Source organism: Acanthisitta chloris, unplaced genomic scaffold (genome assembly GCF_000695815.1).
Source record: "Acanthisitta chloris isolate BGI_N310 unplaced genomic scaffold, ASM69581v1 scaffold11716, whole genome shotgun sequence".
Taxonomy (NCBI): Eukaryota; Metazoa; Chordata; class Aves; order Passeriformes; family Acanthisittidae; genus Acanthisitta; species Acanthisitta chloris.
In genome coordinates this window covers 4,568-20,957 of record NW_008678739.1, presented here as the reverse complement: position 1 = coordinate 20,957, position 16,390 = coordinate 4,568, and the positions used below count along the sequence as shown (strand labels likewise).

The window sequence follows — 16,390 nt, the reverse complement described above, 5'->3', positions numbered from 1 at the left end:
CATATGCTCCCATTTGCATGTTGTACCTGTATAACAAACTAATGCTTTAGCTACATCTGTTCCCACTACAGGACTGGGCTTGTAAAATGCTCTCTCTAGAATGCAGACGCACACTGAATATTTGTATTTATTTTCTGAAAGTCACCCAGCTGCAGACTCACAGTTTGTGATTACACTTAAAACAAATTCAAATTGCAATTTCAGCCATAAATCAAATGCTCCAAATTAGTTCCTCTTGTGGGTTTGAACATGCTCTTTGGATTTTAAGGTCAGAAGATATCCGTTTTCACCGTGCTGAATAGTTTAAAAATATACTACATTTTCGGGGGGAAGAAATAAATATGGTTTGCATTAGAAAGCAGTACATCAGCGTGTGCCTGTGCGCGCACACAGCAGTGCTGATGAAGCTGGATGCAGTCAGAGCACCTTTGAGGGCTAATAGCACCTAATTGTTAAGCAAGGCAGGAACCATGGTGGCTGTTAAACCAAGGAGACTACAGCAGAGTGCCCTGACATGTGATATTTGCCCTGTAAGAGAATAAAAGTTTATTCCTTACTCTTCAACTTGAAAAAAATAGTAAAAATTAAATAAACACACAAAATACTTCTCTTGGCAGGCTTTATAACTTTTTTTTTTAAAAAAAAGGCATTTACAAGTGGTTTCAAAATGGCTGTGTTACATCTGTCAGCGGGTGAAGGGAACACCCACAAATTGTGTTTTTATCTCTTGAAGTTTTGTTCCACTTGGGCAATAAAAGCCGGATTTGCTGCTGGTTTGTGCGATTGGGGTAATCTGAGCGTTGAGTATGGTTTTAAAACTTCTGCAGTTGGTTGGGTTTATAAGTTTTAAGAAACTCCTGGGGTGGTGGAGTTCTTGGGTTTTGTTTTACCCTGGCAGCAGGGAAGGGTTGATTTGCGAGCACCTGGCACAGACAAGTTCATCTTGGTTCCCTAGCCTGTCCCTCCCAACAAATGGTTTGGCAGGAACTCTCCTTATCTTTGATGTTAATGTCATCAGCAGTTTCTTGGTTACAATGCTATTCTTTCTCCGGGAGTTGAAAGACTATCCTCAAGTAGGCTCTGAACACACATGCAGTATTCTCCAGACCAATAGCTTAAATCCCCTCTCTTTTGGGGAATATCCTACTGCATGAGAGTAATGCTGAGAGGTGTAGTGCATTCACAGCTGCTCTCATGCTCAGGAGAAGTGATAGATGGTGGGAACCTAAAAGTTTGCAGGGGAAAGCTCTCATCTGACTGGCTCAAAGCAGTGGAGGAGGAGGTATTCTGGAGTGCAGATTTTGGATGGGAGCCTTTTCAGTGGGAAATGAGCAACCTCTCCCATACCCTTCACTAGTCCTGTTGAAAGCCCAGTCAGGATGGCAACGGTGAGCAGCCCTCCCTCCACTGATCCCTTCCCTAGCCTGGCTGCAAACGCAGTCACTCTTGCTCAGTGACCACTGTTGCACAAGAGGATGGCTCGAGTCACTGTGCGGGCACACAAGGCTGTTGGAAAGGAAGCAGATCATGACAGTGTGAGAGCAAAGGCAGGCAGGGGTCTGCTGTGTATCTTTGCCGCTTTTTATCTTATTAGCATGTTAGTAAAAACCTTGCAAAGGCAACCTGAGCTGGTTGCTCGAAGAATAATTGCTTGTGTTGCCTCCTCATAGGTCAGAGGAGGGGGAGTTTAAGTGAGTTAAAAGAATAATTGTTCAGAGGGGACAGTCTGTTCAAGGGGGGTCGTAACTGCTAACCACTGCAACTGAGGTCCGGTTTTATTGCTTTTTCTCCTGCAGAATTAATGCTGGGTTTATGGGGCAGATGGTTTCTGCTCAGACTCACACAAGCAGCAGATCTGTAATATGTTTAATGACAATTTCTGTGTACTAGATACTAGTGATGTGTGGGCAGGAAAATACTATGAATTCATTTTGGGATCAGCAGTCTGGAGTGAGGAGTGATGAGGATCATGAGGACCACAACTGGCTAGCTCTCCATTCAATACAGAATTGAGGCTCAGGGCTTTGATCTGGTACCAAAACCCTACTCTGATGTTAGTTCAGACTCCAGGGTGACAGTTCTGCCCACGAGCCAGCCCAGTGGTGCACTGCAGCGGTGTTTCACTACTGCAGTGAGTAGTGGTGACGCGTGTGACCAAGGTGGGGAATGGCTGCAGGTCATTAAACTCTGCAACCCACCACGCAAAAAGTCACTGAAGCCAAAAACTTCAGGTTTTGACAGAGATCAGCTGTTGGACTGATAGCAAAAACATGCACAATTATTGCAATTAATATTAGCAAGAATACTGGGGAGCAGAGATGAAATTCCATGGTTCACAGATTACCTGCATCTCCCTGGGGTTATGGATCTCAATTATACCTTCTCCCCAGTCAGCTGGTTTTGATGTGTGTTAGACTTAGTATTTTTGGACACTTCTTAGATGTGCTTTCTGTCCTCCAATGACTTCTACCTAACTCTGCACATGTGAAAATAAGGAAAGAAATCATTTGCATCATAGCTATTTTCTTCTCTGTAGCTTCGAAAGTAATTACATTTAATGCCATTTAATACTACTCATGATGCTGAGTGAACAGTGTTTCAGGACACATCAGAGATACTAGTAAAGATTTACAAGTTCCTTTTTACTGGATGGAGCAGCTCAAAGCAATGCAGTAACTCACTTGGCATCTCTCAGCAGAAGAGTTAGGAAGCCAGCACTTGGGCTCTGGAACTTCTTTCCTACTTGGACCATCAGATTTGAAAGCTGGTTATTACAGACTCAAATATTATTTTGGAATAAGGTGACTTTTGCTAATGTTCCATCCTATGTAGCATTTCAGAAAGGCAACATGAGTGTGAAGATACCCAAGGCAGGTGGAGCAGAACTAGTGTGTGTTTCACTGGTTTCGTACTGCAGAGTAATCATGTTTGGGTTCTTGAATGTAACATGAACAAAGCGAACCAGCTGAGGTATTGATCTGCCTCCTCTCTCTCCGCCCTTTCTTCGTGCCTGGTGAGCTGGAATTTATAAAACTTCTCAGCAAAAATTGCAGGGAAGGACTGGGCTTCTGCTCCTCTTGTTAGCTCAGGAGCTGAGCAGAGAAGCCACCCCTGCAGTTACCCAGACTGACTGTGGAAAATACGAGACTTGATCCACATGCCAAGTCTTTATTTATTCAGCTAAGTATTTATTCTGTTAAGGAAATGTAGAGGAAAGCTGTTCTAACAGGAGGTAAAACTGCAAACCCATTCTGACACCTGGCATTTAAGTTTTTCCAGCAATTGAGTGTGAGGATCAGGAAAAGAATGCAGTTTTTGAGAAAAGAGCAGAACGGAACCTACTTACAGGATCATGTCAGAGTCATTAGATATTAGACACTTTGGTTTGTACCTGTCATTTTAATTATTTTCTTGCTTTACTCTGTGTTTATGTTGTAGGTGCTGTCTTCAGGGCAGTGTTATTTGCCATAACGCTGTGATAGAGAAGGGTGCAGACATCAAGGACTGTTTGATTGGAAGTGATCAGAGGCTGGAAACCAAAGGTAAGTACAGGAGCTGTATTTACTGTGCATTTGTAATCATTTTCAGAATTTTGTCCTTGAGATTTTACTCCTATTTCTTCATGAAGTGCCAGGAAATGGTGGCAGTTCTACAATGAGGTGTCCTGTAATATCAGGATTTGTTTTTCATGGAAAGTACAGCTTCTTGGCATAAGAATAACTCAGGGACTTTCTCCTCTGAAGTTGGCAGCAAAGCTCTGTTGTTGTTATAAAGAACAAGATTGGGTGCTGAGACAGTCTTTTCCCAGAGACCACAATTAGATCAGACTGAGGTTGTCCTCGGCAGAATGAGGCATTATTTTGACTAGTAATCTTCATCAGTGTCAGGGGTAAAGCAGTCAAATTATTGATCACACAGACATAATCTCTGTAGATGCTACCAACTCACAGTGCCAGCATACTCCCATTCACCTTGCTCCAAGCAAAGCTCAAGGTGGAGCATTGTACTAGGAGCTGCTGTGCTCGGTACTAAATACAAGGGCAGCTATGTTCAGATCACTTTACTGCTGTGAAATGCTATTTTGGGGCTTCAGAAAGGATACAGCTACGTGGCCCTCATCTAGGCAAAGTTCAGCCATCCAGTGGAAGTGTGCGTGGTGAGGGCTCGGTGGTAACCGCCTGAGTGGAACTGTTGATTTCCTGCCCTAAGAGATAATGGGCAGGAAATGGCTGTCTCAGTGACTGCATCCCAAGCAGAGGCTTTTTTAATGAATATTTATGGTTGGGGTTTGGCAGATCCCTGCTCTAGTGTGCAAACTGAAGACAAAAGTGAAGGCTCCATGTGAAGTTACTTAGTCAGATCAGGATGTGTCTGCTTGCTTTGTCTTTGGGGGTGGATTCCCAATTGGAACTGTGTGATACAGAGCAGAGTAATGTAGTCTAGCCTAACCTATTGTCAGCTTTGCATATGACAAATATTCCTTTAAACTGAAACTGAAAGCAAAAAGGACTCATAAAAACAAAGTATCAGTCTTGCAGTTGCAAGTCTCAGATACTGCAGGTAACACCCAGTGAGTGTTCTGTGCACTGTGGTTTTAGTCCCTGTATGACTCTGTGCCTACTCACAGCCTTAGCCATCACATCAGTCTGAATCAGTGGCCCTTGGGGAGTTCATTGCCCCCCTATCACTGAAGTGTACTAGTCATTATAATCCATCTGTGTCCTCCCCTGAGCATAAAATCATAGAATCATTTAGGTTGGAAAAGTCCTTTTAAGATCATCAAGTCCAACCATAAATGTAACACTGCCAAGTCCACTACTAAATCATGTCCCTAAATGCCACATCTACACATCTGCATGAATCACCAGGAGAGATGAATTGGGACACATTTGATTGTTAACTTGCAGTGCGAACTATGAGGACACAGGGTGTAGATTTAGCCAATATTGTAGGAAATGGGAATATGTTTGATTTCTTTAGTAGATCATACCAAACAGAAATATCAGCCTTTGACTTCACTCACATCTGCTCCAGAAGTCTCTTCCAGGGTGAAGATCCTAGTCTGGTTGGTTGTAGTATAGAAACCATTCTTTCTTCTCGATTGTCCTTCTCATCCATATCTGAGTATTTTTCAGGGTCTGTACATATATATGCAGGGAGAGTAACAGAGCTGTAACCCATGGTTCATTTGCTTGTTCTTATAGAGTCTACTGCTCACCTCCCCACAGCTTAAACCCCCTTCTTAGTGAGTCTGGGGGCCCTCTAGTTAAACTGTTGAGAAATGTATGATTGACATTAGCAAAGACATATTCAGGTAGATTATAAATACACCATTATGCTGGGCAAGAAAAAATAACAAAGCCTCAGTTCATTTCTCTGCCTCAGTTTCCTAACCATTCTGGAATTTCTTTGGGCTGGGGGTCAGGTTTGCCTCGGTGGTCTAGGATCTGTCTGTGAAGTTCGTGACTTATTTCCTGAACTGTGGAGTCTTTCCAGCCCAACATGTCTCTTCTGACCTTGGCTGGTCCTGTAGTAAACTGGGTCTTCTCTTTTTTGCTGTGAAAGCATGCCGTGACTTCCTTTCCCCTGCCCAAGGCTTCCTGTGTCTTGTGCCAAGCTTTTGGTGTGGCCCTTGTAAGTCTGTTTCCATATTGCCCCTTTCATCAGAACTTTGGCTGTGTTGTTCTGTTTGTAACTTTTCCTTCTTCAAACTCGAGCCTCCATGGCCAGGTTAGGAAAAAAACTAGTTCTCTTGGGTAGGAGCCACATTTTCCTGCAAGCTGATCACCCTTCAGCAGACGTAAGCGGTAGCAGCTGGCTGCTGACCCTAGTCTGGGAGTTACATGCTAGAAACCTCCTCAGCAAAACTGCATACACCTTCCCAGAAACATTAAAAAAATAAAAATACAACAGTCCCTTATTCCAAAGCATCAGCCAGGATTCAGCAAAGTTAGAAATATCCCTGAATCATCCTACACAGCCCCAAGCCGATCCCACAGTTGACTTTGCTGCAGAACTGGCTGTGTGCTGCCTGCTCTACCATAAGAGTCCTGGCCACACTGTCCAGGTGGCTCAGGGTACAAGAGCTCTTTGAGCCAGTGGTGCACTGACCTCCTTTCATTAAATGAATTCCAGTCCCATGCAAGGAGGATGGCAGGAGAACAGCTACCACAAATGATAGGCAAACGTAACTCAAACCAGCTCTCATCCTTCTTCTGCAGAATAATATGGGTATATTTAGGGTGGTCCAAATGGTACAGCTGGGAGTAATGGGATTGAATTAAACACAATTTAGGTTGGCTATCTGGAACATTTTCCTAATGATGTGGTCTGGTAGGCTGTGGGATAATCTCCCTGGGGACGTGGTGGGAGACCTCATCACTTAATAATGGGCTTGGCAAGTCTCTGGACACCTAAATACAGGGAATGCTCCAACACTGGTTACTGGGGTAGATCAGATGCAGCCTAGTACTTTCAAACTAAAAAGAAAGTTGGAGACATAGCAGGTAACTGTCAGCAGTGACGTCCCAGTCCTGTGTTGACTTCAGCCCTGTCACAGCACTGGCCAGAGATGGTACTTTTTAGTGCCTCTGTTAAAGTAAGGGTGTGATGTTTCATTTAACTTCTGGATTTGCAAGCTGTGCCTCCTGAGAGTCACACTATTCTCTTCCTACTGCTTTTATTACCATGCCTAGGAAGCATCCACTTTCCTTCTTCTTTATACTTTAATTTAAGGAATTTGCTAGCAGAGAATTAACAGATGGGTTTTCTGAAAGCAATCTACTAGGTAGCAGTTTGAAAAACATGTTGGTACCTAAGAAAAAAACAGTAATCATTAGAGGGATAGGAAATGGCAGACAGCATTCTGAAAGAACATAATTGCACAGAGCATTCAATCACTGTTTCAAAGACAGTTTATTAGGATCATGCTGCAGCCTTTATGATAAGCCTGTTTTAAAGAGGAGCTCAAAAGCAGCATGCACTCACTGAAGTAGGACTAGAGGGAGGAAGTGCTGGTGATGGGCCAGTCAAGGAGTCAGATGAGCTCTAGAGTCAGTAAGTACAGTTCCCAAAGGAGTCTCTAAGCCAGATTCAGTAGGGAGTACATTCTACGTCTGGTATAGGTTAGCCAGGAAGAGGCATGTATGGTAAAGCTGCCTAACCTTTCTTCAAAGCAACACCATGAACAGAGACAGTAAACATACACACAAAGGACAGAACTAGCAAAATTGATATAAAACTCACCACATTATTCCCCACCTTCATCTCTGTGGTCACTGGAGCAGGGATGTTTTATTTCCAATGGGAATTATGGAGCCAGCATTGTTGAGGGGCAGTTTGAATCACTGCACACCCAGAGCATGTATTACAGCCTTGTTGTTACCACAAAGCTTATGTTCAGAAGGGGAAAAAATACTAGCATTCAGGATGCTGATGTAATCTTAGCTTGAGGTAGTGGCATTACCTCCATGATCAGGCTGCACACTAAAACTTGTTCCTGTACAGTTTTTATGCCACATATATTTTCATTTTTCTTGGTGCCCTGACACAGTCAACACCCAGAATGAGTGGCGCTGGCTAAATATGGGGAGTCTCCATATTCCTTATTGTCCTGTATTTTTTCAGTTTCTGTCTGAAACCTTCATTACTGTACCTTTTGCAAGAGACAAGATCCTTCCTTTCTGTGGCTTTTCTGCAACATTTGTCATTAAATTCTTCACAACTGTTAGCAACCTGATTTTCACCTCCTCCATATTAATGTGGTTGGGTTTTCCTCCCATTTTACGTCTTGTATTTTAGTCTTAGCATTTCCTTTGCAAATGTTGGAAGGTTTAGTTCACTGAATAAAACCCAGTTTTATTTCACATAATGATGTTGACCCTTGCATGGACCTTGCAGTGTCAGAAATTTGTACTCCGTTGTACAGATTTCTGCTGCTTGAACTGATAGTAATGGGTCATCTTCCTTAAGGGGAGCTGAATCCATAATGGAACAAGAGAAAGTCTTTGCTAGGAGCTTTCACAGATTCCTGTGGGCACCAGCAGCCCTGAGATCCATGCCTGGTGCTGGGAGGTGAAGGCTGTAGTTACTGTAGGGTTTAATGCTCCTGCCCCTAGCATCAACCATGGGGCCCCAACCACATCACCTATGTACTACCTGATCCTGACTCCTGCTTCTCAGCTCCCCACTATGGCTTTGTCCCAGGACCAGGCTCATCCCATTCCTAGCCTTCTCTTTGGTTTTTCCCCTAGTCTTTTTCCCATGGAGACTTTTGTTTGTCTCTCTTGGTTATTCCCAGACACCCACCTGATTCCTCATCTGGTCTGACCGTAGCTGCTATTTTCACTCCCCTTACCTAACAGTCCCATGCTCGGTTTTCCATCTGGCACTCACCCCCTGATTGCTTTCAGTCCCTTTCCATACTGCAGTTGTGCCCAGGCATGCTCATACTGGGCATATGAGGGAAGTGGTTCACTGTGGAGTACTGCACTGGACAATACAGCGTGGAGGAAGTCCTGCCTTCCTCCTGCACTTCCACAGGCGAGAGGGCTCACTGCAGATAGTCTCTGGGGCTTTTAGCTGCCCTCCTGAGAACATGTGCAAACAGATTATTTTTTTTCAAAGGCTTATCACATAGCCAAAACTGTGTGGTTTTTCACAAGAAGAGAAAAAGGCACATATCCAGTAAGGACTGGCTCCTGTTTCCCATCATTTTCCAAGTCCTGTTCCAAGCTTGGAGTACTAGGACTTCTCAATGAAACTGGGTAAGATTGTTTTATTTTAATGACGGGCCAAAAGCACATTTTTCTCTAATGTCATCCTGTGGAGGCAGGTACAGTTTATGAAACCTCCACATATGAATGGGTGACTGCTTGTGAGGAGGTTTCACCCTAGCCAAGATTTAGCAGGACAGGGACAGGAAGGAACTGTGAGACTTTCTGATGCTCTAGCTACATTCAAGTAGGGGCAAGCATCTGCTCTGGCAAGATGCTGAGTACCTCCTGGTGCAGTCTTCAGGAACTGAAAACACTTAGCACGATACAGGGTCGGGATCAGAACGCATGCTGCAGTGCAGATGGGAGTTATGAAAGCTCATGAAGAACAGACACAGACTAAACAGTGCACACATGTATATTGTGAACGGGGGTGCAAGATGAGCTGGAGGTGATGTAGGAATGGTGTGAATTTATAGCAAAACTGAGAGGTCCAAAGGATTTCTCCATAAAGTAGTTTAACTACTGAGTGCCCATGACAAAGATATTGTTGGCAGTTAAAACAGGCATCTCTTAAATAGCTGACATTTTTGTTTCAGTGACTATGCAGTGACTACATTTCTAACTAATCCTAATAAGCCTCTTTTCCAAGTTGTATAAAAATGGTTTATGAGTTCTGGCTTTAGCAGTGGCATAAAACTTCCCTAGAATATACATCCAGTGCTGCTGTGTCCTCCCCTCTGCCGCTGGGGACTGTCACACTTGAGCATACTGTCATTCCCAGCCAGGGAAGTTCAGGCTTCCTGAGTGAGTGGGTTAAACGAGCTGCCACATTCGCAGCATGCTGATTGTGAAGTCTACCCATAAGGCAACAGTTCGTAACCTTGTGGAAATATTTTTACATGCTCCATGCAGAGAAAATAACCAGTTGTGCTCTGCTAGAGCTCAGCCACATGAAAGAGCCAGGAAGAACACCCCAATGGATGATGAGAAAGGAAAGGGACTTCTACTTGTGTCCAGTGCAGCAGCCAAATATGGCACCTCTGCCATCTTAGCATGGAGAGTCTTTCAGACTGTTGTTTCTCAGATCCCTGCCTTACATTGGTGGTGAACACCTCATGGGAGCACATTGATGAGTACAGTCCAGTCCCTTTCTTAAACACTTCGCTAGGACCCTGCCCCAATACTAGGACTCCCAGTGTGTCCCCCTCGCCAAGGAGCTTGCTATCTTAGGCACATCCCCAGCTCTTGGTCTCCTTTTCCCTTTACTAACCTTCCTTCTAAGACACTGACTGATCACTTTCCCATACACCTCTCCTTCCAGTTCCTTCACTTTCCCAATCTGTCTGCTCCAAGCCACAGTAAATTCATCTCTCTCCAGGCAGTGGATTCAGTGTTACCTTTATTTTACATGCTCAAGACACATCTATTCCCCAGAAGGGTCTGAGAGCAAAGGAATTAATGCTGGCTGAACTGTGAGAAAAGCCTCAGCTGAACCAGCAAGCACCAGCACTGAGTACTGGTGGTTGTTGGTGATGGGTGTAAGGCAGGGGTGAGATCTCTACTGCCTGTCTGTTCCGTGGGCTGGAGGCCCAAGTTGTGGGCCAGATGCCTGAAGCTATTGCCAGCCCCATTCCCATTGCTCCTAAGGTGAGCTGCACATCCCACTCCTGGGAGCAGCTGGAACATTTGGCTCATGGGAGTGCTGGAGACCCACAGCTGATGGCTGATGGCTTCACAGCAGGGCTGACCTGTGCCTGGGAGAAGTGGTGAGACACTCCTGGCCTTTGGGACCACAGTGTGGTCCCCCTTGTCTCCAGTGATCGTGTTAAGTAAAGCCTTGCTGGGGAGAGAGCAGGCCTTGACTGGAAAGCCCCACTGCTCTGTAAACACAAACAAATCAGCCCCCATCACCTGCTTCCCTTCTTTATCTCTACATGTAATTTAAAACACCCTCCAGCCTCCCAAAGTCAAGCTTCAGCTGCTTCCCATCCCCTTAAGCCCCTTTAGTTCCTCTCCCCCTCCCTAACCTAGCTGCTTTTCCAGGGCCAACCATCACTGCAGAGACAAGTTGCTCTTCTCTCCCACTCTCTGATCCTTTCTGTCCTGGGTGAATGTGGTGGGAACCACCCACAGCGTGTTTTCGTGCATGCGTTTCTGCAGCCACCCCTCCCCCCGCCTAGTTTTTTAAGTTAAACTATCTCTTGCTTTAAAGAGAGCAAATACACAGCAGTGGCTTTCATCACTGCTGTATAATAGAGCAGTAATTCTGTGCCAGGGACTGTTTTCTATTTTATTTTAAAGGGTTTATAAAACAGTGTATGTAATTGAGTGAGTAAACTGAACGTTTTCTGGAGCCCCTGAGGGCTGAAACTTCGTGGTGGTCCTGGGCCTAGGCCCTAACCCTTTTTTTTTCTCTTCTTTTTTTTTTTTTTTCCCTCCCTTTCCCCTCCTTCCCCTCCTCCTTTACAACCCAGCGTTGCCACCAGCAGCAGCAGAAGCAATCTGTCTGGGGCTAATTGAGCAAACAACAAGGAGATGCTTTCACATGGCTTTTAAAGGAATGCTCCGGCATCCCATTTCTGTGAGCAGCTTGGCAGGAACCTGCCAGGAAGGCTGGGGAGCGCTGGGTCCCGGCCCCCAGCCTGCTGGTGGGGTTTGTGCTGGGCTGCGCAGTCATTTCCGCCCCTCTGTTTATTTGCATTACAATTTGTTTTTAGCCAAGCACCAAAAGCTGCTCTGCTTTCTAGCTCGCCTTGTGCGTATGTTTTTAAGGGGCTAGTGTACAGTATGTGTAAACAAATGTCTTCCCAAGCAGGAACGCATATATAACAAGTGACAGGTTTTTGATTTACGCTCAGTAAAATCTCCGTGGACACTCGGTTCAAGCACCCAGGCTGACTTCAGGCTGGGCTGCGTCAGCAAGTTGAAGCGAAGTGCTAATCAGGAGGTTGAATGTGTTGATCAGCTCTGGATTTGCTTAGCACCAGATGCTCCCAATCTGAGAAGATCTAGTTGAACATGATTTAAGGCTGTAGAGCCCAACTCTTGAGGCTTTCTGAAAAGTCCCTTCTCTAATCCCTCTTCTTTCTCTGTGGGCTGAATGCATCTGTAACCCTGCCAGTGTCAGATAAAAGGCAGCCTGGTAAGAAATCCCTAATGGGGAGCTGGGGAAGGAGAAAGGGAGCTGAACAGTGAAGCATGTGAGGTACTTCTCCCTCCTCCCCCGGAGTTTCAGGCAGAGTTTCTGCAGGAACTGAGCTTGCTGGTACCAGCCAGAGCCACTGGCAACTGGCAGCCACATCTGATAATGAAACGCTATCCACAGCTCAGCTCTCTGGCACACACACTGGAGTCTGAATTCCCTCTGTAAGGAGAGCTTTGGGAAGGGAAGAGGGAAGCAGGGTGAATCCTTATCTGCCTATCGCATCCCCTCGGGGTGCGGAATTGGGCTTTGTTTCTAGAAAAACCATTCCCTTTATCACTTAAAAACTTTCTTGCGGATTTTAGACAGGCAGATTCATGTGTTTTCTTTAAGCCTGTACAAGAAGAAATTAGTTTGGTGATTTCTTGTCAGTCTGAGGCAGCAGTGACATACTGGCCAGGCCGTGTGTGTCCACTTTGGGGAGTCTGAGCCACATGATCAAGGAGGAGATGAAACAGACAGAGGGATAGGAGATGAGGGAATGCATGATTTCCCATGTGGCTTTGGCTACTTAAGCTCCCTAAACTCACTGCTGCCTTGGTTTCCTCATCTGTTAAACAGGAATGCTCTTACTCACCCGCTCTCAAAAAGCATTTTTAACTCATCAGGTGTAAAATGAAAGATATCATAAGGCAGCTGCAAGCGTGTCAGTGCAAAATACAAGGAGTTGGTACCACCTTTGCAGCAAGGTATGTGATAGGACCCATCCCAGCTCTGCACGTTTAGGACAGTGAAGGATGCTGTCTGAAATGAAGCAAGAAGTTGCTTATTAAAAAGTATTGCTACAGATAACCTATATATAGAACCATAAATTGACATGGCTCTTATAAGCCTAGATGAAGGCATGTTTAATCTGCAGAGGCATAACGTAATTAGTCTCACTGGATGGTAGCCAGGGTCTTATTCACATCATAGAAATCAACATGATAGGTAGTCTGCTTGGAGGAGGTTCAGGAATGGAGTCACAGGAGTTGCTACAGGGCCTGTTTGAGATATATTGGGAAAGTTGTTGGGGGTGAGGAATGTTACAGCAAGGAGTGCTGCAGGTTGGATTTGAGGTACCTTGGCAAAGCTGTGTGGGGTCCAGGACGGGAGGAGAGAGGTGCTGAAGGCTGGACTTGGGGCTATTGGCAGAGCTGTGCTGGAGAGGTTGTGTGGTGCTACCTACATCACACTTGCACCTGGCACTTGTACAGTCAGCCCCTCATTTTCCTGAGCACTGCATCCACTTCTGCTCATTCTGCCCAAAGTGCTGGAGATTAGGCTCCACGTTCCAATTTTGAGCTCCAAGGTGTTAGCATGAGCCTCCAGGACTAATTACCTAGTCACTAAATACCCTGAGCAAAGAGCTAAATGTCTTGATCTGATGGTGAAGGTGAGAATAAACTCCTTGGTCTATTTTCACCTTCATGAAGAGTCTCTGAAGGGCAGTCTGTGTGGGTCACCCACTCTGTCCCTCAGGCTGAGGAGACAGCAGGATGCGTATGATTGTAGGGTGGGGGTTGTGGTGGGAAATAATCTTGCCACATCCAAAACTCCTTTAAGTTTATAGAGCAGAATTTGGTCAAACCTTCACTGAAGCAATGGTTTTCATGATGCAAAGGTTATGTGTTGAATTTTAAACCTGGAGAAGCATCATGTTGGCCCGGCCAGTTTGGGGATTGCCAGGAATTTCTTCACTTAGCCAAAGGTGGCGTGTTTGTTGTTGTGCAGCTGTCTTGCAAAATCCACTCCCCTGAGGGGAGGAGTTTAGGTGGGTAAATAAAACACAACTCATCGTTTCCATCATCCTTGGCTGTCTACCCCCACTACTGTGTAAGGTGTGAGAAGCACCACAGCCTCCACTGGTGTATCCCATCACCTCACAGCCCTCTGTGCTTCATCCCAGGCTTCAGAGCCAATTGTTATTTCTCATGTGCAGGAGGTAAGATGAAGAGCCTAGGGGCATGGGTCACACCACCTGAGCTCCACCTGAATAGGTGTCCAGCTCCCAGAGAGCAATTTAGATTCGCCACCTCCCCCACAGTACCCTGAGGACACCCACTTCGAGCGCAGCAGCTTTGTGTCACACTCTGAGGCCACACTCTTGGGTTTTTTAGGCACTGGGCTTTCACTTGCATGTTTTTATTATTTTGGCTTTAGATCCCTTATTTGCAGTCCTTCCCTGACAAGCTGTTTTTGCATTTTAAAGGGAAGGCTCTTTCAGTACAGTGTGTTAACAGTGCTGGGGCAGGGACTGGCACATTAATGTGTCCACTGGGACTGTGCAGAGCTCCTGGGAACAGGCAAAGGAGTGACCTTGCAGAAATTATTCCTGCAACAAATTTGCTCCACAGAGGTCTGAGGAGAGCTGTCCACCATTACCCTCAGAGATGATAACTGTGCTCAGAGAACTTGCTTCACACAGACACATTTGGAGAGGCTACATCCAAAAGGGAGAAATCAGGTTTAAATTTTTTAAAAACACCATCCCTTTATTTTTAAGATGCCAGGGCTGAGTTGGGATTGCTGAGAGGATCTCACACTGTCTCAGCAATGCCCCCCCTGTGCTGAGCAGCCCCTCTCCTCTCCAGCCTCTAAGCAGTTTGAGGGCGCACCGTGCTTTTTGTGGCCAGGGTGGATTACTGATCTTTTAATTTTATGTCAGCTCTCCATGTTGGGTGTTGATGGTTCCTTGCCTTGACCTAGGTGTACACCTGTCAGTAGCAGCTGTGACTTCCATAGGGCCTCTCTTGTTTATTAGTGACACATACATGTGAAAACTCTCATTAGAGAAACCTCCTGATGTTTAGTCAGTTGTTTAGGCTTTTGCCATGTGTGTGGGATACTGTCAGAGAGACGCTGGAGTCCAGAGAAAGGCAGCAAATCCCTGTTTGAGCTCCCCAGAATCTGCTTTTCTTGTTTGTTTTAAAGTTGCAGGTTTAAAAAATGCAAAGTGTGAAGCTTTGCTGCAAAACTCAATTCCTCTTCTTTTCCTCCCTCTGTCTTTTCAGCCAAACATGTTAATGAAGTCATTGTGGGCACCGAACAGCTGATGGAGATATAACCCGAGTAGGTTTTAAAGATGATTTTATGGAAGCCAGCGGCAGAACCAGATGTTCAAGCATCGTAAGATCATCCGTACAGATCAGTACTGGCACGGTTTACCATGTCATTTCTCCTTTCCTGTTCAGCTTTATATTTATGTCTTAATAAAGAAGTATTTACAGAGCAGTGTGTCCGTCAGCCCCTCCCCCCTCATTGGGATGCGCGGGGTTTGTGCCGGTAATATCGGTTCCTGCGCGCTCGGCCAACGCACTGTACTTTTCCAGCAGAAGGGAGCGCGGGGACCACACAGACTGTGCCCACTCCAAAGAATGACTTAGCCACCCTCCCTGCAGTGTAAACCACGTCCCTGCAGTCCTGCACCACCGTCCCCGAGCCTGAGAGAAACTGCTCGAGATGCTGCTTGTGCATCTCATCAACGCAGCGGGCGGACAGTGAAAACAGCGGCAATTTTTTTTTTGGCAGCTTCATCAGCCGCCTCTGCCTCCTCTCATGGTGCTGCCCTGCAGCACAGAAGTGTTTAATCTGTGCCTCTTCTCCTCTGTAATGCAGTCAAGGAGTTTGACACCCATTTCCATCAGGGCTGAGTTTGGTCTGATACTCTGAAATCCTGCCCAAGAGCAAGTATGTTAGGGCTGGGGGAGCATGGAGGGGCTGCAGGGTGTAATCGGTGGGTACTCCCTGCCTTATTTTGATGGTTCTTTGGCTTGTCAGTTCGCTGTCCCTCATCCGAGACAAGAGGTCCTTCCCCACACTTGGATGGTCTGTGGATGACTGTACCTACGTCTGTGAGATGAGTCGCGTGTGCTAATGTGAAATGCACAGCCTTGTGGTCAGGGGTTGTGCCAGGATTGTAAAGCATCTGGATGGGATTGAAACGCAAGCTGTTCTTTAATGTTTATAAATTGGACACAAGTTCCTACCTAAAAACTGTTTATTAGAATGTAGTAGGATTGAACAGGACATTTGTCTGCCCCTGGCAGCTTGACATCCAGAGGTGCTTACAGCAACTGGCAGGGATGGTATTTCATTAACTGAAGTGATAAATGTTAAATGCTTCATGGGCACCAGTGACCCTGAGGAGAATTACCATCTCCTAGTTAATTTGACAGGAGAGAGATTATAATCCAGACATTGCCTGACTTTCATAAACAAAATCCTTCCTCTAAAGGACTGGATTGGAATGGAAACTATGGGTAAGGATGAGCTTCAAGGCCTGTGACAAGCTGCAGAGAGAAGAAACGCGCTGCAGTTCAGCTCCAGCTTTGTGCTGGAGGTTTTGCCGTGCGTATGTGTGCAAACATGTTCCTAAAGTACGAAGCCTTTTTCATCCAAGGATCGCAGAGGCTTTACAAAGGTTAATTAAAGAGAGTTCTTGTCTCTGTGTACGGCAAGGGAGTGAGGCTCCATTTTGGGTGTGTAGAAA

General features: G+C 45.6%; 1 protein-coding gene across 1 annotated transcript in view; it reads left to right on the top strand.

The window, feature by feature from the left end:
- Positions 1-15,130, top strand: part of EIF2B3 (eukaryotic translation initiation factor 2B, subunit 3 gamma, 58kDa) — a 50,358-nt gene extending 35,228 nt beyond the window's left edge. The window contains exons 6-7 of the mRNA XM_009077028.1: positions 3,439-3,542; positions 14,913-15,130. Coding sequence (XP_009075276.1) covers positions 3,439-3,542; positions 14,913-14,965 — 157 coding nt within the window. The 3' untranslated portion in view covers positions 14,966-15,130. The remainder of the gene's footprint in view (positions 1-3,438; positions 3,543-14,912) is intronic.
- The last annotated feature ends 1,260 nt before the right edge of the window (positions 15,131-16,390 follow it).